General features: G+C 39.1%; 1 protein-coding gene across 2 annotated transcripts in view; it reads right to left on the reverse strand.

The window, feature by feature from the left end:
- Positions 1–446: 446 nt before the first annotated feature.
- The window catches only part of lrrn1 (leucine rich repeat neuronal 1), a 71,345-nt gene continuing 47,567 nt past the window's right edge, over positions 447–24,224 (reverse strand). The window contains exons 1-2 of one of the 2 annotated variants that reach the window (XM_026999691.3): positions 12,135–12,625; positions 447–4,261 (exon numbers count right to left, since the gene is read on the reverse strand). In XM_026999691.3, the coding sequence (XP_026855492.2) occupies positions 1,875–4,028 (2,154 nt within the window). In that variant the 5' untranslated portion in view covers positions 4,029–4,261; positions 12,135–12,625 and the 3' untranslated portion in view covers positions 447–1,874. Of the gene's footprint in view, positions 4,262–12,134; positions 12,626–24,224 lie in introns of those variants that run through there. The other variant, XM_026999692.3, reaches the window with a different exon arrangement.

Raw genomic sequence — 24,224 nt, forward strand, 5'->3', positions numbered from 1 at the left:
TATAACACCAACCACTGTCCCAGTTTTGAAAGTTTTAGGTGAACTTTAGTTTTTTGAGCAGACTAATGCAGACTCCGACAGATTTCAGGGTGCCATGTTACTCTTTCATACCGCAAGGAAGCATCTAGCTCATAAATATCCAAACTGCTGGTTCTAAAGTATTGCAGCGAAGGTACAGATTAATACTTTGCATTGCACTTCTTCTTTTTTTTGGGGGGGGGGTTCATGCAGTCTTTTCTTTGGTGCCTTTTTGCTAAATAAGTTCTTGATAAATAAGACTGGGAGGAGAAAGTGTTGAATATAAGAACCAACTCTGAACAAGAAGTGTTTATTAGAAAGGTGCATTTAAAGAGCTTTAATTATCATTGAGTTTTTTCAATGACTCAAAGAATTCAGATAGTTCATAGAATACTTACTTTGATTAATATTTACCCTTGAGGCAAAAATTGAAATTAAGCAGGACTTTAATTTTATTCTCAAAATTGCTTTTTTGACCCTGTCAGTGTATGTGATTTATTATCACATAGGACATTTCTGATATTTTTTAGATTAGGGATACATACAATTTTTCACCATATTCATCAAATTATTTAGTCATTTACTAAATATTGGGCAGGATGAATATTTGACAATGCCTTTTAAAATAATGTTTTTTCTCCAATATTCCAAAACCAACAGAAAGCATGAGAAAAGATGACCAGGAAAAATTACACTTTTGAAAATTATTGTATAAAAAATATCAGAACAAAACTGTATTTTATTTTTGTTTGCACCTTAATATGCAACATATTTTGCATGTGTAAGTCACAAAAAAATCTAATGATCAAGTGATTCTAGCAAATAAAAAAGTATCTGAGTAATTTTTTAAAAAAGCATTATTTTCTACTCACCTAATTGTTAAACATTCACATTTCTATTGCTGGTATATATTTTTTACCTGCAATCTTGAAGCAATAGTTCAACTTTTTGTCAATAAATTCCCTTTTCCTGTTTTTTAAACTAAATTACATATTTCGTTCAATCATACGTTGCAATGTTTTTAGGATGTTAAAATGCTCTGAAGAATATCTTAGCTGCAGTAAGTGTTTAGAGCCAAAATTTATAGGGTCTCAGCTTTCAATATTTTCAGTCAAATTAATGTATTTAGGAATTATTACAATATACACTACACATTTAGAATGTTTCAACTTCTGATGTTAGAAGGTTTGCAACAGCTAAACTAAGACAAAAACTGCATGCAGAGAGGTATAAAAATTTATTAGACCTTGGGAATGTGTTAAACGTGGCATACTTTCCAAAATGTTGAACTATCCCTTTAAGTTCTAAATCAAAATTTAATGTTTTGATAAAATCCAAAAAGTTAAAATTATAGTTGATACAACATTACAGAACAATTGCTAACATTATTCAATAGACACTGTATCAAGTCTAAACTCACCTTGTCAGCTTACATTGGAGTCCAAGGACAAAATTGTTAATATATTTCAGTGCACAACAGTTAAACTGTTTTACAAAAGAGAGAAAGAAACTTTGCATTCTCTATGAATACTGCCAAAGACGTATCAATACCGGATCAAACTTACTGCTACAGCATCAATCGACCCCAAAAATAATCTTTGACAATATCTATGCTGTGCTGATAAAATATAATGAACAGAAAAAAAGCACAGCTACTAACATGTCTCGGAAACTAAACAAAGCTGCCCAAATTGAGTCAAAGAAGAGGGAAAGGCAATACGCTCTACTGAAATGTCTGAAATATCAGTACATGTAGTTGCTTCCAGTAAGCAAAGCAGAGAAAAAAATCCACTTCTTTTTTGCACAAATAAGCAAGATATGTGTCTTTGTGCTCTACAATAAGAGTTTGATAGGCTTCACCACATGTAGTAGCTTCTTGTTGTGTCAACTTGGGAGGGTTTCGGTTCAGAGGAGCCATCTTTGTCCTTCTCATTGTCTATCTCCCACAGATTGATGAGAGGAGGGTAGAGCTCATTTAGAGGAATAGAGGATGTTTTCTGCATATACTTCTTGAGTGAATGGTGGTAATTCTTCCTCTTCCATCTCTTGGCAATGTAGACAGTGATGGCACCCAAACTGATGATAGCCAATATCGTACCCATGACAGCTGCAAGAGCTGTGTTGGTGCCTTGGTCAGAAATCTCTACAGCAAAGGTGGCATGCTTGGTTGTGACATTGACACAAGACTTTTGAGTCTGCTGGTGGATGTTGGAGACTGAGAGACAGACCTCATACTCAGTGGCAGGTTGAAGGTGTGTAAGATTATACTCATGGACATCCACAGGGACTCTGGCTGTGTAGGTGATATGGGGGTTATCAATCTTCATCGTGGCAGATGACCATTTGAGGTTGGAAGTCATCACATTGGAGTTGACCTTCCAGGACACCAGTATGGAGTGGGATTCAGTTTGCTTCACATAAATCTTCATAAGTTGAGTGCTGTCTAGAAGAGTACCATTGACTCGGATTGCAGTCACCCGAGTGTCAGCACCCTCTATATTCTGAGCAACACAGGTGTAGCAGCCAGAGTCTTCTACCTGAATGTTAGATATGTGCAGAGTACCCGCACTGTTAAGATGGTACTTATCAGATAAAGTATCTGTCATGACCTTGTTACCCAAAGGAGTAACCCAATATATCTCTGGTTCAGGCTCAGCCATTGCACGGCAGTCTAGGTCTACTGTCATGCCAATATCCAAGTTAAGGTGGTTGGGGAAGGTGTCATGGGCAATCATGGGGAGACACTGATCAGTAGTTTCACGAGAAAGTACTTCTTTCATGTGTTGGCCTCTGACTTCAGGTGGCATTGCACAGTACATCGAAAGAGGTTCCATAAATCGAATGGTGGTCTTATTGGAACTCATCCATTGGATAACACAGTCACAGCGGAGTGGATTGCTATGGATACTGACCTCCCGCAAGTTGGGCAAGGCTTCTACTGTTGCCAGGTAGAGGGAGTTTAGAGCATTGTTATTAAGCATTAGGCTCTCAAGAGATGGAACATCACGGAATGCTAATCGACTAATGTAGGAAAGCTTAGGGTTGTTGGTGGCCTCGAGTTTGGTCAGTTCTGGGAGATTATCTAGGGCAAACCGATCAATGGAGACAAGTTCTCCCATGCTATTAATACCAAGTTCTTTCAGTCTTAACATATTCTTGAAGTCACCCTCCTGAATTTTGTGCACAGGGTTCTTGTTCAAATCCAGAAATTTTAAGTTTGGCAGTTTCTGCAGTGCATTTTGAGGCACCTTAACAAGTTTATTATCATAGAAGGAGAGGCTCTCAAGATTGTCCAGTCCAACAAAAGCATTGCCTGGTATGTCAGTAAGATCCATTCCTGCCAGTACCAAACTTCTCAGATTAATGAGAGGTTTAAAGTTTAAATCCAAGATACCAACCACAGGATTTTCCCCAATCATTAGGATCTCAAGGTTGGGGGTAGATTCAAACCAATGACTGTCAATGGCCTTAAGCCTGTTGGAGTTCAGATGGAGCCTTAGCAAGTTGCGCAAACCTGCAAAAGCATTAGGTGCAATGAAGCTGATCTGATTGTGGTTGATGTAAAGCTCTTGAAGGTTTGTAAGGTCCTGCAGGCTAAAATCAGGCATCTCAATGATCTGGTTTTCCTCCAGATGCAGTGTGGTGAGCTGGGACATGTTTGTCAAGCCTATGTCACGAATGTTGCTGAAGTTGTTCTGGGAAAGATCCAGCTCAGTCAGGTTCAGCAGCTGCTCCAGTTCCTCACTGGTCCTGGCAATGTAGTTACTCTGTAGAAGCAAAACCTGGGTGTCACTTGACAGGTTGCCAGGGATGCGCGTAAGGCGAAGGTCATTGCAGTCCACAGTTGTAGCTTCCCTATAGGTGGACTGCGGTGTGAACCAAGGTCGAATTTCGCAGACACACAGCTGGGGACACTCTGTAGCCTCAATAGAGGACAGTGTAAGTGAAACCAACAGCAGAAAGAAGCAATGCCGTCTCTGTGCAACCCAGATTACAGTCCCTCTAGCCATTTTTACTGCAAATATTTATCTGCTCAGATCCGCAATGTGTTGGGAATCCTGGAGATGCAAAGAGACCGGGATAGTTTGGTGAGATTTTCATCAAGTGTTCAGAAGTGTAGCTGGATAAACCGTTTATCCTTTTAAAGCTTGAGTAGTGGAGTTAAAGAACTTCCGAGATTTTCTGCAGGTTCCTACAGAGTTGAGTCTGCCACACAACTTGATATCAGGATTGGGGAAAGGGTCTGAAGAAAGGAAAAAAAACAAACAGAAAATCTCATGTCAGAATAAAGAATGAAACAAAGTGCATAACAAGGGAATCTATATGACATTACATGTTTTAAAGATTTTCCAGTGTTAGTATGGGCATTTAGATGTAAGATGTAGATGTAATTTTTTATGTAAGATCTAATTTTATATATACAATCACAATAATGAAAACATCACCTAATTAGTTTAATGAACCCAAACCAATAACTTCAATAACAACAAAAACAAGCAGCTAAATTAATAGTAGCACTGATACCTTAGCAGAATATTTACTTGCAAGCACAAAGGAAAATGCTACATCAGCTAATTATTATGCCTAAGCAACACAAAACACTCAGTAGAAGTGGGTGTGCCTGGACAGAGATCAAATTCAATTGAGTGCTTTCATCTCTCCTGTGAGCACATGATTAGCAGATCATTAGCTTCTTCAAGCACCATTAGACAAGCTCCGATACTTAAGAATTCTCTGTATGAAATGCTGCTACTCCATTCCTATTGTTAGACCCTGTGGTCTGGGAAGCAAATAGATATTGTTTTCTGCTTTAGACAGAACTGATAATTATTAAGACAAGACTAGGAATTTAAAATTTAATGAGGGGAGGTTAAGGGTTATTTATTTTTGTATTTATTACTGATTACCTTTACCTCATGTATTTCATATAAAGTTTAAGATGCATTGGTTTTCTTGACATGTCATCTTTTATTTAATATCCTCAATGAATAAAAATAATTTTTCTCGGTATCTTTCTTATAAATTTCATGGTCCTTATTCTCTTTAAATATGCAAGTATATAAGTTATCCATACTATTGTTATCCTCTTATATTACACTACTATATTTAACCTGTCGATGTACAGATAAAAGAGAGTTTCTCAGTATTACCTAAAGATTGAGATAAATTGTTGTTCAAAAAACAATAGATGACATGGACCTTGATAGGCACACAGGGATGGCATGTAAATTTTCCATATGTAGCAAGCTTTATCTGAAGTAACAAATCAAATCAGCTGGGGTGAGAAAAAGAGGGATAAAAAAGTGGCCTATCTCTTTAAACAAAGGTATTATAGAGGCTTGAACAGCTGTTTCAAACAACTAAAACTGGATGAAATGTATCTTCATAAATTTCTTTATAAATTATTTCCTTTTAACTTAATTTTTCTCTATGACTGCAGTTTTCCACCCTATCCCTGTCCTTAATATTCATCTACAATAAAGCAAACTTTGCTTTGTTTGGCTTTAATCTTTAATCTTACACATATCTAACTGCCAAACTTGGTTGGGACACATGATGCAATCTGGAGCATGCAAAATGTGTTGTCCTTTATTGCAGAGATTTCGGGAACTTGTCAGAGATATCTGATCTTTCCTATGAACACATCAAGGGTGAAAACTTGCAAATCCTCCATTTCAAGCTAAAGGCATAGTAGTAGTTTGCATGCTATCAGGTCTTAAACAGAGCATGCACCTGAATGTGGAGCAGTGACATCTGCTGTCCCATATGGCACTAATGCTGATTCAGTTGTACTAGCTTTAAAGCTGAAGACTAGAAAGATTTAGGGCATACCAAATGTTGCATGTGATAAGGATAAACACAATTGAACTCCACTAATGACTGTTAAAAATGTTACCAAACAATTAAAATAATGGGGACAATTCCACTGAATATAATTATACCATCAATTTTAATTATCAAACGCATATGTGTGAGATTTTCACACCAACGCTCTGAACCAACCCCCCCCCCCCCCCCCCCCCCCCTTCTGAGCCCATCATGCTAAAAACCAGATGCCATCATTCAAAACAATTCTTTGGATGCTTAGTATTTTTAAGAGTAAACATAAAACATGACTTTTCTCAGCATAGCCTTTCATCACCAGCAAGCTTTAAGCACTACTTTTATTTGAAGTGCCCCTGGAATGGCCCATCCAAGTACAACAACCAGCAAATAAAGATATAGGTAGAAGCAGCAGCAATTCACAGACAACCAGGGAAATGGGTTGAGGCTACATGGTGCAGCTGTTATGAGTCTTTTAATGGGGTGGTGGAAATCAAATCCTGATCTCCCTCCTGTGACTCCAGGAACATCAAGGCAATTTGGACTGAGAGGTGATTATAAATGCCAGAATCCATTCATAAGAGGAATCGGCGATGGCACTACACAGATGTGTTTCTCCAATAGGGTTTCTCTGCCTGCTTCCTCAAGATACATTCCAATGCAATGCAGTACATAAGGTCCCCCTGAAGACACACAATAACAAACAGACTATGAGTAATCAGAAGGAGAGCCAAATCAAGGCTAGGGGTGCACTAGTAAGGGCAACACTGGTAGCTCACTGAAATGGCCTTCAGTGCCACAGACTGTATTCATGGGTAATTTTATGATCATGTGAATATGCAGCTTGCATATCAGCCAACAAATTTTTGGTTGTTTTAATCTTCAAAATATAGTACAGATAGCATGTTTCATAGACTGTTAATCTCACATTTCACTGCATGCTAGGTTCACCTCAATTGAGTTTAATCTCAGGTTGTCTTTACAACAAACCAAGCCACAGCCTTCATGCTAAGAAAAACAGAACTGTCCAGAATTCAGAATTTGGACTAAAACCATGTAGTGTAAGCAAAATCTTAAAACGCAATGATTAATAAAAGAAGAACTACTGAACAACTGTTTTTAAAAAAAAAATAAATTGTGTACTTTCTCTAATTAGATTTACATTTTGCAATACAATATATGAGGAAAAATACTCCCACAGGCAACTGCTATATGCATTCTACTTTAAAATTTACATCCCATAGTTGAAACATATTTTAGCACAGTAGGAAATCAAAGTTCCTATAGCTGCAAATGTAACTTTTATATAATTCAATCAATAACTAAATTATAAAAGCTGTCATCTTCAAGTTCAAGAGCAAATTAATTATCATTCACACCAATCAAGCTTCATTAGCCTGGTATTTGGCATTCAGTGCATGGCAGCATGCCACCCATTCTATTCTCATTCACATCGTTTCTCTTTAAATCAAGAATGACAGCCACGAAAATCTGCTGCCACAATTAGAAGCTTATGGTATTTCAGAGTGAGACATGGCTCTGTCCCCTTCAGGAAGTGAAGAGTTCCATCTTATGGCTCTTAGGGGTTAGTATAATACCAAATTCTACTTGCCAGTACCTGGGTAAATGGAGATGTTCTCTTAATCTCACATTCTCTCCTCTATCCTTCTTTTTTTTCTCTCTGTAGATTTTTCTTGTATTTCTGTTTAGATGCCCTAATTTGAACACTGAAGAAATGACAAAACATATTGCTGTTAATGCACTGTCAAGGTGCCCTTGCTCTAATTATTTCATGCATATTCCTCATGGCAAAATTACAGATTCTGCTAAATTTGGCTAAGCCTAATATCCCATCCTACTGTTCTTTCCAAATGTGTGGTCAGTCCTCCAGTAAATTGACAATGGGGTTCAGGTTAGGTGAATGAATTAGCCAGTCAAGACCATTCCATTTTTTTACACTGAAAAACTTCATAGCTGCTTTAATAGTATGTTTCATGTCACTGTCTTAAAATGAGGTACCATCCGCTGAGATTTGGGGCCATTGGTTGAATCTGAGCATTTAAAAGGATACTCTGGTGTTCAACTGCAGGGAACACAATCACAAGCAGAAAGGCACCATTAACCCACATCACTAACATTCAATCGAGTATAAAGTAAAATGCTACTTTTGCTCTATTAAAGGTAATTTTTGTGCTGTCTGTAACTCCAAGTATTTGAGAGGGAAAAACTAAACCCATACTACAAAATATTCTTAACAATGAATAAAATATGTTTTTTAAGGTTTGATGCTGAAGTATTCTTTGTAAATGCCTTTTGAATTTATCTTGCTACTGTTGGCAGCCTGTTCCTCTGGAAGCCATCCATGACATATGTAACCATGTTTCATGTTTTTAAATATATTTTCTCCTTTCTATAAATACTCTTCCTAAGTCATTTACATCTCATCTCTCATTGTGATTTCCTGAGGACTTTAGAGAATTTTTTTGCATTTTTAAATGAAACTGTAGCCCCCTTTGGTCCTGGTATTTAAAGGCTTTCCAAAAAATGACTTTGATGTCAATGTTATTCACTCATATAGAATTACATGCACTCCTTTAAAATGACATTCTGCACAATAACCTCATAAACAGTGCTGAAGTACAGTGCCAATCAACAATATGTTACTTTCTAAGCATTTATGTACTACCATGTATTATGACAACATAACTGTACTTTTGCATGTGTAATGAACATGTCAAACAAAGTCAGATCCTCCAAAATTGACACCTCCCAAGGTGGTCTCAGTATGGTTCATTTGTGGTTCATATTGTGGTTTGTATTGTGGTTTGCTTGTGGTTTGTATTGTGGTTAGGTTGTTTCGTTAGTGAAAACAAAGCAGCCCTAGTAAAAATAGAAGTAAAAAACAGAAAACAAAAATGAGAAAATTGTCTACCCATTGGATGTGTGGTTCTGCAGCAAAATTTGGCTCTTACATGCTTGTCTCCACTGTGGTTTTCTTTAAAACCATTTTGGTAATTCATGTAAGTCATGTCATGTCTGTATTTGTTGTCTTTTCAAGAAAATGTAGCAGACCTAAATATGAACACCATGAAAGTAGTCATCTTGAATACACTACCCATAAATTAGTGTTACACAGATATGGCCTGAGTTCTAAAGTAGCTATGATGAGAATATATGGTTTGAGATTTCATCAAAGAGGACCAGAAGAAGAACCCTATTTAAATAGAGTACTATTTAAAGTTCACTAGCTTTGTGAACATTACAAGAACTGAGGTCAGTTGAAGTTGGTTTCTTTTCTAGTTCACTTTAACAGAAATTAGTTCAGTTCATTTAAAATGAACATGTGAACCCCATTAAACAAATAAAAGGAAACAAAAGGGCATCTATGAAAGTACAGCAAAATACACAAAACTAAGCTTTACACAGGTCTGAAAATGCCCCTTCTTCAGGAAACAGTATACCTCATTATTTTTCTATCCCTGTTTAAATAGATTGTAAAGCTGTAATGGGTAGGAAAAAAATGTTGGAAATGAAATCTTGACCCACAATGTCTCTGACTAAGCTAACAAGAGAAAGAACTATACAGCACCTTATAATAGATCTAAAAAAAAAAAAAAAAAATCTGAATCTATCTGTACAAAGTCCCTGGAGAAGCTCCTTGCAGCACACTTCCACAGACATTGAATGTGAGAAATTAATGTTACTGGATTTCTGTCCACCATCCTGGCATTTGATATTCCAAGCTTGTCCATCATTGATCTAAGACTTCTTACCAATTGCTTTGTTATTCACAGTGCTCCACAGGACTGAATAGAACGGTGACTATAGCACATGATGCATTTGCTGATTGAGACTATTGGAACTGACATAAAAAAAAATTGATTACAGATCATACAGGGACCTCTGAGTTATTGCAGGGGGGTGAATGCATGGAGCGAGGCATTAAACAGGTGTCACAAGAGCTCACAGAAGTACAAATCCAATTCAGTTCCAAGTCTTCTAGAGTATGTCTGAGCCTTTTAGATTCCTTTGGAGTCTCCAAACGCCTTGTTTTTTATGAGATTTGAACATGAACATTGAGATATATATGGTCTACAAATACTAAAATAAATGAAACCCATAGCGTCATTTGAAGCATTTTGAGAATCAGCTTTTTTGGCTGATATACCAATGAGTCAGTACTTCAGCTGAATTTCAGCAATTACATTAAAAAAATAAAATAAATAATACCTAAATAATGTGCATCTGGTACAATTTAATTCCACAATATTTTAAACCATTTTAACACATTATGGCAGGACTGAAGTTTCCTACATAATTAATCTGCACAAAGTACAGTTTCCTGTATAAGACATACACCACTCAAACAATAATACAATGTTTATATCATTATTTTAATAGTAAGTACAACAATAACTTCACCTTTATTTCACTTTAACTTCCTTTATTTTTCTCTGTTCTTAATTTTAATTACAGAATAAACAATAGTGATGCTAATCTCAAGCCATTCCATATGTTTTGTTCCCTCTTGCCTGCTGTCAGTTACACAGAAATATTCCTTAACCAAATGTTGTTTTTGCAGAAGTAGCCTATTTGGCATTTTATGTCTGTGACAAAAGAGTCTTAGAGTACAAAAAAGGGGGGTGGGCATGGGGGGAGGGGTGGAGATGTGAGGGCTAATAGACTAATAGAATGAAGTCAGTCCCCCACATTCTCCCTTTAGTGGTGGGTGTTGTGGTGTCTCCACACAAGCCAGCATGGTGAATTTGTGCACATTTTGTATTTGTGTACCTTTGTAGCTCAGCTTTTTTTCAGCTAAAGACTTATAAAGTGGAAGAAGGGCTCTTTATGCCCAGGTGGAAGGGGGTAGGACAGAAGATGAGAGAAGCGCCCCTCGCTGTTCCACAACTCTGCATCACCTTTTTCAATTCTTCCCTCCACAGAGACTCCAAATATTTGAAATCTAATTGAAATTGCCTTTATTAGGTACTTCACACTAGATGTGATCATACAGATACAAAACAAAACACATGAAAAAATATTACTGTTTTTACTGTCTTGTAGTGTCAGTGGCAATTACGAGTTCCCTACTGATATCACTGTGATGAACCACTACGCAACACTTTGTCAGTCATTTGATATTGATATGACAGTTCATCATATTTTCCAGGGGAAAACGTGTGGAGGATGACGACTTCTCGTAATGGGCTCTCACATTACAAGAAATAAGCTTTCGTATGTGATTCGGAATAAATGGCTCACAATGCCATTTCTCCTCGATTCTTGGAACTTCTGCTAGCGTTTGCAGACGCAACAGCTGCAACCAAGGGAGGCGTCCCTAAGGACAATACGAGATTCCACCCCCCCCCCCCCCCCATAACTCATTATGCATCCTTCGCTTTGACTTAAACACGCATTCCCGTGTTTATTGTCTGGGCTTTTCTCTTTCTTCTAAAGTTCTCGCATCTCCTTATTTCGAACGAGGAAACATCAAGACATCTGCCAGGGTGCCAACACATTTAGATGCAAATCACATTTTTTGCACCCTACCCAAACCACGCGCACACTAGCGGCAGGCTAACACAGCAATAACGTGGATAGATCAAAGTTCACTTCCAATTGCAGCAACAGCCTGAACGGCACAATTCCCGTAATTTGGGTAAAATCTTTAGAAAATTGCATATGAAGCAAAGTGGATACCCTGTGCGTCAATATGAAAAGGGAAACAGCAAAAAAAAAAAACCTGAGTGTAAAAAGCCACATATTCCTGCGATTTTACAATCTTTTGTTTGATCTGTGTGATGTTTTTAAGAATCTGTGAATACTTTAATTAAACCTATTGAACCTGAGACGACGGCTTAAAAACAAATAATAAATCATGAAAAGTGTACTCGTTGTGCCCTTGAACATCTGTAGTGCAACAGCAGATGCGCCCTTGCAGTGCAACGCAGTAAACAGCGATCCCTGGATGCTGGAAGCACGAGACGCCCTGATTCTCAACAGCAAATGAATATAGAGATAATTTCAAAGCATTCGGCGTTATTCATATTTGAAAACGTGTGGTGGATCTTCTCACGTTCATGGACTAGTCTACTGATTCATCTGCTGTGCTTCACACAATTTTTTATGCGGTGAACGTATTATGAACATGATAAACGCAAATAGACATTTATTGCTTAGCAGATGCAAACTGTTCAGGTTTAAAACTAACACATTCATATTTCTCCGACTTTCATCACACTCTGTGCGTGTAAATAACTACTGATACATAATATAAAAGCTACGAATCTTACCTCTTTGGCTTACCAGCCTTCACGTTTCAATTGCACAGGCGTCCTTTCTTGGCGAACATTAGTTCATGCAAATACCTATGTCCTTGTGTACCACAACGTCAACGGTGAGAGGAAAAATCCACAAATGACTTGATAACGGAATCGGATTTGCTTTTATCACATCCTTCTTAAGCTCCACGCCACGCAGCCCATTCACTTAGCAGCCTATCTACATGGGCACACTTTTGTTACATCCACTTGCCGCAAATTCCTGAATAACCTCAGAGATACGCATGGTCCGGTTTGCAAGAAGAGTATCCTTGCCTCGCAACCAGCAGCACGTTGACTGGCTACCACCAGCAGTCTCTGTACTCTGAAGACCGTGCTGCGTCGCCAAGGAAAATATGATGACAGCACCTGGCGCTGTCCAGACGAGTCAGCTGATTCCTGACCAGGCGATTGGTTGCTAGATCGTGGTTGTCACTGGAGACCAAGCAGGGCACCATCTGTTCGGGGATTGTTGTGACGCGAACAAAGGCGGAGTTGGGGGAGCAAAGAAGGGATAACACAGGGCGTGGAGAGCGAAACGCAGAGAGGACGATATTCCCTTGGGAGACTGTCTTGCATTAACAGACACCCCCCCCCCCCTTGTGATGAAAGACTCTGTATGGTGTCCCAATCCAGAGAGCTTTACAAGAACACAACGTGACCCTTTGTTTATTTAGTTACTTTAATTAATAGTTTTTGGTATCCTGTTTATTGACGAGCAAAGGAACTCAAATTAACATGTTTTCCATCGTTCAAAGGCAGATCAGGCCATGTCAGGTATATGAACTTTAGCAAGAAAAAGGGCCTAAAATACTTAATGATACTCTTTGCAAAACAAAACTAATGTCTTATGCTTTATTGATTAATTATCTAATGGCTATTTAAATGGATATCAAGTCTAAACATGAAAACCTTTGGGAGTTTTAAGAGAAATAAATAGCATGGGACATTCTGTTCTACAGGGCCATAACAGGGGCAAGAGAGACATTTTAGTGCATGTATAAAAGCCCCAGAAAAAGAATAAATCACAGATTTGGGGGAAAAATTAATTAGTTAATTAGCTAATTTGACTGAGATTGACAATCCAATCTATATGTGCTTGTTCATAACTCAGCAAAAACAGGTCACAACCAGAGTATAACACAGAAAACCCCATCCCCCAGGAAACAGTTTCATCACACAGCTACCAAAATATATTTAACCCAATTCAGGAAAGAATTTTTTAATTTTCTGAATCCTTTATGTGGATTATACGCTTTCAGGTGAGTAATAATACACCTTACAAACAGACCAGTGTCTATAGGGCTGTGCAGTGTTTCATAACAGCATCAGGGCATATGAGCTCACAATTATTCCATGACATACTGAGAATATTAAATCTGCACCAACATAGGATAACTGTCAGGGCAGTGGCAGTTCTAATGCTGAGACACCTGCCGGTCTTATCTTTTACTCAGCACCACCGACCCACATGCTGTTCCAGTATTAGCAATCTCGCAGAGCAGCATGAGAGGTGTTTGTGCGTATGGTGTGAGCAATCCCAAATGAGGAGATGGCTCTTATATGCACCTACATTAGCTATAAGAGAGAGCGAGCACAGGGAGAGGGTGTGAGAGTGAGGTGCCAAGTACACCGTGCATACATTAGTCAGGTCATGAGTGGATAGAGCCAAAAAGAAGAATGAAATCTCTGAGGGTTGGAGTGGGAGACTTACAATGGTAAAAACTCTTTCATGTTACAAATTCACAACTGATCTAAAGTAAACCAGAAAAAATAAGGGCCTCTTTCAACCTTTTACAATTTCACATTTAATTATCACACAAGGCTGGTATATTTGAAGTTGGTTCCTCCTGCAATACAAGTAAAGGGGATTATGAACTAATACAGCTGCTAAACCACCCTTCCCCTTGCTTATCCCCTAAATCACCAACTCATATTACAAATAACCTAGTATTAAGCTCATAGGGACTGTCCTAAGAGAATCTGCTGAACAGTTAAATGATACTTCTGTGTTGCAGCAATGCTCAAACTACATCAGCAGGTGGACATCTCATTTCCTCCCAGCTATGCTGAAAGATGAAGACAGATGGGCAACTTGTCAGATGTTCTTGTGCATTTCTGTTTGTGTGTGTGTGTGTGTGTGTGTGTGTGTGAATGTGTGTATTTGTGTGTGTGTGTGTGTGTGTGTGTGTGTGTGTGTGTGTGTGTGTGTGGATGTGTGGGGGAGAAGGGTGTGTGGGCAACGCAAGAAAAACGGTAACTGTTTGCAAGCTGATGCCGTTCAGGAGCACAGCACACTCTGAAGGCTTTCGAGGGCAGGTGCTGCAACTAGTATGCCTTCATCTTCTGTTTTCCATCACTCACACACTCACACACACTCTCACTCTACTGTATGACACTTCTTTATGCTGGACTTTGCCGCGTGAAGCTGAAAAAAAACAAAACACACTGACAGCATATTTTTGGCTACAGCTGTCCCACACATGTGATGCTGTGTTTCACTGTGGATGCAATGACAAACGTCAACCAGTTCGAACTATGAGAACCGGTTCGATGCTATGAACCAAAGCATGCATTGAATATTTCAAAGAGATATCCAGCAAAGAGGATTTTGGAAGCCTGCCCTGCACTAATGCCTGTGATATTGTATTTAAACAAATCGATAGCAGTTATTGATCAGCACCATTAAGGTGAGTAGTAAACAATGTCATTTACTGAGATGCTTAGAGGAGGCTTTCCTCTGAATACTAAACTCCTCAAAGTGCCCACAGGAATTCTGGTATTTACCCATACTTGAAGACACTGATACCACAAACATGAACCGCTTACTTTGCTGTTGCAAGATCTCTGTGTAAATCTGACTGATTGACATTCCAATTAACAAGGGTAAATGGGAAATAGCAGTATTAGCCTAGGGTGAATGTTAGTGGTCAATGACTTTTGGCTAAGGGGATATGTGCGCATGTGCATGTGTGTGTGTGTGTGTGTGTGTGTGTGTGTGTGTGTGTGTATGTGTGTATGTGTGTATGTGTATGCTTGAAGCAGAGCGGTTCCTCTGTTAGTAAAACTTAGCATCAGATAGAATAAGAGTCAGTGATGCTTTGGAAAGGAGACAGCAGCATATGGCTGCATGCATTCATCTAGCTTTCTCACGTTCTCTTCACTCATACTGTGCTGAATGTCGGGATGCCCTGGAGTGGTTTAATCTACTAGTGCAAAAATCATGTTACTAAGTTGAAATAGTTCCTGAAAGTAAATGCTGACATATAAAATTGAACAAAAGCTAGCTGTATAAATTTATGCTAAAAGACTATGTTATTTTTTTTATTTTTACATAAGCTGTTCTCTGAAGACTTGCAAAATCATCCATAACAGGTCCAGTGCTGCTGCTAACAAGAATAAGTAGTTTGGTTCACACTAAGATACACTGCCTGGCCAAAAAAAAAAAAAAAAGGTCACCACCTGGATTTAACTAAGCAAATAGGTAAGAGCCTCCCATTGGATAATTACTGCATGGGTGATTATGTTTCAGCTGGCTACAAATTATTTAACCCTAACTGATGCAGTGAGTAGCTTCTTTCAACAACCATGTCGAAAGACACATCCTGTGGTCGTGGAAAAGATGTTAATATGTTTCAGAGGGGTCAAATTATTGGCATGCATCAAGCAGAGAAATTGAAAAAAGGAGATTGCTGAAACTACTAAAATTGGGTTAAGAACTGTCCAACACATTATTAAAAAGTGGAAAGACAGTGGGGAAACATCATCTTCGAGGAAGGAATGTGGTCGGAAAAAAATCTTGAATGATCGTGATCGGTGGTCACTTAAATGTGTGGTGAAATCAAATCATAGAAAAACAACAGGTGAACTCAGGGATATGTTTAATAGTGAAAGTAAGAGCATTTCCACACGTACAATGCAAAGGGAACTTAAGGGATTGGGACTAAACAGCTGTGTAGCCAGAGAAAACCACTCGTCAGTGAGGCTAACCAGCAAAAACGGATTCAATTTGGTAGGGAGCATAAAGATTGGACTCTGGAGCAATGGAAGAAAGTCATGTGGTCTGATGAGTCCAGATTTACCCTGTCCCAGAGTGATGGGCACATCAGGGTAAGAAGACAGGCAGCTGAAGTGATGCACCCATCATGCCTACCGTACAAGCCTGTGTGGGCAGTGCTAAGATCTGGGGTTGCTGCAGTTGGTCAGGTTTAGGTTCAACAACGTTATGTGCCCAAAGAATGAGGTCAGCTGATTACCTGAATATACTGAACGACCAGGTTATTCCATCAATGGATTTTTTCTTCCCTGATGGCACGGGCATATTCCAAGATAACAATGCCAGGGTTCATCGGGCTCAAATTGTGAAAGAGTGGTTCAGGGAGCATGAGACATCATTTTCACACATGGATTGGCCACCACAGAGTCCAGACCTGAACCCCATTGAGAATCTTTGGGATGTGCTAGAGAAGACTTTGCGCAGTGGTCCAAATCTCCCATCATCAATACAAGATCTTGGGGAAAAATTAATGCAACTCTGGACATAAATAAATGTTGTGACATTGCAGAAGCTTGTGGAAACGATGCCACAGCAAATCCGTGCCATAATCAAACCTAAAGGCGGTCCAATGAAATATTAGAGTGTGTGACCTTGTTTTTGGCCAGGCAGTGTATATGTCTAGTAACATGTCTGAATATAGTGCAGGAGAACAAATTATTACTCCCTCCAGAAACCTGCTCACTTGATTAGAATTAGTTGTTAAGGTTCTAAGGGTTTCCTGCTGATGTATTGTTACTTTTATGTATTTTTTTATATTAGCTAGTAGACAACAGCACTTGAGTTGCTATGCGGCAAGTTCATGTGTAATTCCAATTATGCAAATAGGCTTACTGCTACTGGATAATGCTGCCACAATCAAATGCTTGTTGATTTGACAGATCTTAAAGGTGATTGCTCAGAAATGTATACTTGTTATTTCATAGGTTTGACTTGCCCCACAGTTCCCCTTCAGATGTGGATCCAGGTGCTCTGATAAGTCTTATTCAGCAATCAATAGAATTTGAGATCTCTTTTATACTAAAACTAATGACTCATATAACTTTTGCACACACACACACACACACACACACACACACACACGCCCATGCACATACACATAGAGGTCCCAGTCTCCCTGTAATTCGATCTTATCATGTTTCAGATTTCCAGAGCACACCCATAACGCCATCACCCACTCACCCCCCACCCCCCACATCCCACACAAGCCCTCTAGCCCTCTTATTCACACTTTACATAACTCATTACATATGCCCTCTCTCAATGGCCCAGAGCACTTTTCTCTTTCTCCATTCTCCCTTTTTCTCTACCACATCCCTCCATCCTCTCTTCCATAATGCATCACTTTCTCCTCCTGCACATTTCCCACCCTACAGTGAGGTGGCCTCATTCTTTGTCCCTTGCCATGCTAAACTGAAATGAAATGGCCCTGCGGCAGATGAGAACTGACCATCTAGCTCCGGCCACTGAAACTCCCAGTTCACTTATAACATTGTCTTGGCAAACTAAAGCATGGGTAGAGCAGACAGTGGGAGTGTTGGATGCAAGTCCCTCATTTCCTTCCACTTGTCACAAGCTGTAACGACCCTGGGCTCAGGGGCATGGGAATTGGCACCCTCGGATCACAGTCCAGCAGAATGTCGGATTAAATATTCCCATGCTACAAAAACATCAAGGGTTTATGAGAGCACCTGTACAACTTCTCTGTTGGAAGGGAGCATGTGAGCTTTAATGTGGAGCTACAGTGTTCATCAGGCTCAGCTTCACTCATTAGAATGTGTGACCTCAGTTGTTTGGCTTTGCTTAAAATACAGCCTGAAGCTAATTACAGGAAAAGTGGTGCTTGATAGAGGTAAATAATGTTGCAAAATGGAATCAAGAGCTTCTGTATCCTTACTGCGCGTCTTTTTACATATCCCTGGAAGATTTCTAAAGATGTTCTCGTTCTTCTAAGCTTCTGTCACAGTCACATTCTCCCTAATGACCAGCATTCAACTCCCTCACTTTTTGGGGCCCCTCAGTTTATGTGAGTGAGAGTATGTGAGTGTGTGTGTGTGTGTGTGTGTGTGTGTGTGTGTGTTTGTGTGTGTGTGTGTGTGTGTGTGTGTACCATTCACTTCTCAATGAAGCAAGCCCTCTATTCAGACACCACCCCCCAAAAAGATGCAGATACAAAACTTGGGGGACAGGGGCAAAATCCTTTGTGATGGGGTCAAGGTGTTGACCTTGGGAGGGGTCAGGGTGGTGACCTCATCCATAGATGATGGGAAAGAGCAGTGAGACAGGGTTAAAGTGTAGCTGGGAAAAGAGCTTTCAGAGACAAAAATTCTCACACACACACACACACACACACACACACACACACACACACACACACACACACACACACACACACATAACAGATAGTTACACAGCTCTGGGCTCTCATAGGATGGAGTTGCCAGGCAGATTGGCCAGCTTGACATTGAGCGGTGAGTGAGTTCTTTCTGAACTGGAAAAATCTCGCTTTTCCCAGTAGTAGCACATTCACTCCTCCCTATACTCTCTCTATCTCTGTCTCTCTTGCTCTCTCTTTTTCTCACCACACATCCATAACTTCTTTCTGAGCTGATAATTTTTTGTCTAAATAGAGAAGAATTTGTAGTCTTACTGTGGGGAGAGATCTTCATCAGGCTGAACTAATGGATCCAGGTGGCTAATGGAAAATGTCTTTATACATAAACAAGGTAAAAATATGCAATCCAACCATGCATTCACGCATTCAGTTCAAAGATCTTGTTTTATTGTTTTAACAACGGTGGTTAGGTCTTTGGGGGGAGGGGGGCTACATGAATGATGTATGAAGAAATGCCCTGTACAAAAATAGCCACTTCGACAGTAAGGACTGTCAAAACATATGTGGAATCTTTACATCAATAGTAGAAATATACTTTTACATCAGTAAAATATTGAAAACAAAACAGCCTTAGCTAATGATAGGAAAGGTAAATCAAATTGGGATCTTCCCTGGTTTCAAACCAACTATCATTTTTATAGACAAGGAGTCTGTCTTTCTCTCTTGAAAAAAAATGCATATTAGTCCTGATTGGTTTAATCGACCATACAGTAATGCTATCTCAGCATCACCATGTAGGACCACCTATCTCATTAACTCATCTACAAATCCAATAGCAGATAACACTGAAGTGCAATAAACTATCCATGCATACAGCAGTAGCAACTGAGCCTATTTAAATGGAATTTAATGACACACCCTTAAGTGGAGCAAACCTGATATCGGAAGGCAGACTAAACTACAAGAGCAGGCAAAAGGTATTAGAGAAAGTGAATGTTTCAAGTGTGCTGTAAATTAACTAAGTTCTGTTTATGCACAGGTATATGTCCAGGAATCTTCTGTTCTCCTGAGAACTGCCTTCCTGCTGCTGCACCACTCAGTGTTCCAAAAGCCCAAGTGTGCAGTTTAATATTTAACAGTTCTGTGCTAACAGTGCTAATCACACTGATCCACTCAGAAGGAGAGAAAGGGACATAAAGTCAGACAGAGATAGAGATGTGTGAGTCCTTAATCTACTGCTGAAATGCGTATGATATCTGTTGTGGACTGACCCATCTTAGTCTCTATTGGAAGTGCATACACAATGTCCAAAGAATAATCTTAAAAATAGAACTGGTGTTTAAACATTTGCACAACAAATTGTAGGACACCTGCTCCTGGTGACCCTGCCACTCTACCCCCCGCCCCCAAGCTTCAAGCTGAATTTTCCAGCACAAACATTAACAGGATCTAAGGTTGATAGAGCTATCCATAATAAAGTGTATGCAGTAAATATATATGTTTCTATATAGTTTCCAAATGATTCAATATTATTTCCTGTTAAAAACAAATGCAATGATCATTTCAAGAAATCCTTCAGAGGGGCTATGGCAGTATCTTGGTACAAATAACCCTGTAGTTTCTTACTATCTAGGTCAAAGTGAATATTTCATAAAATGTAGAAAGGGCTCTGCTAAAGGTATGAATATATTTCGCTTAGAAAAATCAAATCACTGCATGCAAGTACAAGGCTTTCCCTGATGATTTAAGCACCCTGGACAGTGACCACCTGTGTGTCATTATGTTACTATATTCTTTGCTTTAAAAGCCCTTTTTGGTTCCATGACTATTGTTGGTCATTATTACTGTCACACAGACTTTCTATAGTTCTGTTTAATGCACTTTCATGTTCAGTTTTGTATTAGTTCATTTCATTAAACTTTTCAGTTGGAGACTTGCATTTACTTCCTGCTTTTTTCCTGCACATTCTATGCCTGTGACAGAATTACTGACCATTTTTGGAAATGGCAGTGTCCTTTTTTGTTTGTTTCTTTTTGCCTTTTTTGTCTCTCTGCATGCTGTTGACTTTTCTCTCCCTTTATAGCAGACCCGGCAGCCTAGCTTGCAATTGTGCTGTTTCCTGGAGCTTGTTGGGGGCTTGTTCCACCCTGGAGCTCTCCATGTGGACAGGGAAATCCTGGAGTTCTCCTGGGAAACAAGGACAGTACCCCAAAGCTCATCAAGGATGCCACTACTGCCATGACCTCATGCCAGGAGACCTGTTATGGATTCCTCAACTGAGGAAGAACAAAGAGAAAGAAGAGCCACCAGAGGGCTTCAGTAGCCTCCTGCTCTCCAGGGGCCGACTAGTCCATGCCTGACCACTATGTGGGTAGGCCAGTCAGTCTGGAGGGCCTCTCAGTTGTGTAGTACACGGTTGTGTTTTGTATTTTGCAGGTGCAAACACGATCGTGGTCTCCCGATCTACCAAGGAGTCCCGTTGATGTAAGAGGGCCCCAGCTCTGAACCCAGTCAATTAAAGGGTTTCAGCCAGCATTGTGGGGTGCCATCTCCTTGTCTGATTGACAGGGGACCCCAGAGAAGACCTCTTGAGGTAAAATGGCACCAGGCTTTGTCAACCTTGAAGGCATCATCAAAGAAACAGGGCACGTCTCCATACTTGGTCAGCAAGAAGAAGCCCCATAGAGGGTGGACCACCATGCTCTGGGGATGCACAGTGTTGCTGTGCCCAGAGCTCTGGGAGATGTAGTGTCCTCCATGCCCCAGGTTCAGGGTGATGCAGCACTCTCTGTGTCCCGGGGTGGGTGAGTGCAGTGCCACCCCTCCCCCCACCCCACCCGCATTGTACTGCTGTTATGTTGTGATTGTGCATATTTTATGTCAGTGTTAAATAAAAAATCATGTCATGAAAAATTCTAGAAAATATTTTTTACAAAAAATATAAGATTCAGGATGCAGCGGACTAAAATGAAATGAAATTAATTATGAAATTAATTTTCCAGCATTTTGGTTAACATCACAAAATGTGCTTCACTGTACCACACAAAAAAAAACCAAAAAAAAAAAACAAAAAACAGATTGCCTCACACACTTATAAGGGAAACCACAGAGGCAATTGCTGGGACAATTCATGAACAGTTATGAGAAACACATATCTTTTAGATGTGTCTGTGAATTCATCAACCAAAGGTTTATAAATTATGCTATGAATCTGTAGAATTTATTATTTCAGAGATGGACTACTCTATACTGACAGCCATCTATGAACACAGATTCAACCTGATCACACACACACACACACACATATAAACTATAAAGTTATCAGTATAGCATCTTAGTGTTGCTCTGTGCTCAAAAGTATGATAAAATGACAAAACTACATAAAAATAGCTTTAGAAATTCTTCTATGTTTGTTTTATAACTGATGTACTTTTGAATTTGCGAAACATAGTGTATTTCAAACGTTAGTGAAATGCAGCAACTGTCCATAGGCAGTTCCATTATAAGTGTGCATCACATCAGTGGGTTTTCTGTTCTTCTCTCTGTACTAGGAAACATGTTGGAAGATTTGTCCTTAGTAATTGATCGTGCACTAGGTACATGTAGGGGGAGATTAGGTTGAAAAATACTGCCATGTTCCTTTAAGCAAGCTTGCACCAGGCCTTTCCCATTTGTTATATCAACAACAGCATTTTTTATGACCTGTCCAGTGGGATTAGAGCAATTAATGTAGGTACTCCTGTACCTGTGTATTAAAGGATGCAGATCACTGTCACCTTCAATACATTAAATGACGCCCTAGGGCAGTGGACGTGGAGGACTCAAGAACGTGCTGGCCTATTTCACATGGTAGCAACGACAACTGAGGAAGGTCATCTCAGTTACTCTCAATTATTGCACATTCATTTTGATATATGGCTCGCTATAATGAAAAGCACTTTTTCAAAATGAAATATCTGTCTTGGAAATATTTGCAGCATGTCTCTGACTTACTTGACCTATTTTTTTATTGTGATATAATGAGCTTCAGCTTGCCCACAGCATTAAACAAATAAGAGACTGTCTTGACCATCCCGTCAATATAAACAGCAGTAGTCTAAGTCTTGAGCTACAATAACAACCAATATTACATATAGAGGTGTCTAAATTGCAGCACTTGATATTTCCGTCCCACTGTACACTCCCCCTTGTACCCTTTCGACTGCAGATCTTGGAGAAGATTGAGGCTCTAAGAATAAACCTGTTAAACTGAAAAGGAAGCAATGGGTTGTTTGTCTGGATTTACCCACATTCCTGTAGGGTGGTCTTTTTATATTCCCAGAGACTCAGCAGTGCTATCAGTAACAAAATATTGTGCTGATATTAGGAACATAGAGCACCCTGTACCATATAGTGGGGGACCCACTGCCAGAATACTGCAGTGTAAGGATTCTCAGAATATTGTACTTATTATTATTTATTTGTTTTCTCTTGTTTTTATACTCATTAGGATGCAACCAAGAAAAGTCTAAAGTCAGATTATGCTGAATTTAATTATTTTCTGAACCCAAAGTAGGTCCCTCACCAAGAGAACCTAAAATGTACTACAGTCAGGCAAAGAGCAAGCAGTACAATTGAACGTTTTGAGGAATTAATGAGAGTGCTTTTAGACAATGAAAAAAATGGCTTGACAAAGACAACATTCTGGGGTTTTTTCTTCTTCTTCTTCTTCTTCTTCTTCTTCTTCTTCTTCTTCTTCTTCTTCTTCTTCTTCTTTTTCCTTCTTGTATTCTTGTCTCTCTCATTGCCTCTCATACATGGATAACTAAATTATCCCTCAGCCTCAAACACCCCAGAACCAATTAGACCTCAATCCAAATTACCCCCTCCCATGGAAAAATATCCCTAACAACAATGGGACCATCGATCATAACTCCATCCTCACACAGAAACCCAGTAATTTGAATACTCCCCTAATTTTCAAGTTATAGCCATCAAACTTGGTAAAAAGACTCAATAGCAATTACATTCTAGGACTAATGTTATACTGACATTTCACAATAGCATTAAAATAATGTTCACTGGCTAACATTATACGTTCTTGCACGGATGTAAAATTACATTATTGGACTTTATAGTAATGTTAAAGTAATGTTTTTGTTTTTGCACGGACGTTAGAATTACATTATTGGACTTTAAAGAACGTTAAAGCAATGCTTTTGTGCTAACGTTATATTAACCTTCTTGGCCTAACATTACACTAATGTTCTCAAAGTAACGTTATACTAACATTTTTGGATTAATGTGAAAATGTTACAATTTTTGCAATAACATTAGTATAATGTTCTTGGACTAAGGTTATACTAATGTTACATTCTTGGAGTAATGTTTCCACAAAATGGGGAAATTATTGTTGAGAGGTTAATTAGCTGTTAAACTACTTTTGGATTAGGACTAACTGGCTGTGGGACAGTTCAGGCTGAAGGGTTATTTAGATGTTCTGGTAGTTATGGTATTTAGCTGTGGAATAGATGTTGAGGGAAATTTAGCAGATGGGATATTTGTGGTTGAGGGGCTGTGGCATAGTTGAGACTAAGGGGTTATTTAACTGTTGGTGTAGTTATGATTGAGGGGTTATTTCATATTATGCTCACTTGGCAAAGCGAACTTTAGATTTAGTTAAAAGTTTAAAGAG

This window comes from Electrophorus electricus, chromosome 7 (assembly GCF_041902795.1).
Source record: "Electrophorus electricus isolate QZ-2024a chromosome 7, ASM4190279v1, whole genome shotgun sequence".
Classification (NCBI taxonomy): Eukaryota; Metazoa; Chordata; class Actinopteri; order Gymnotiformes; family Gymnotidae; genus Electrophorus; species Electrophorus electricus.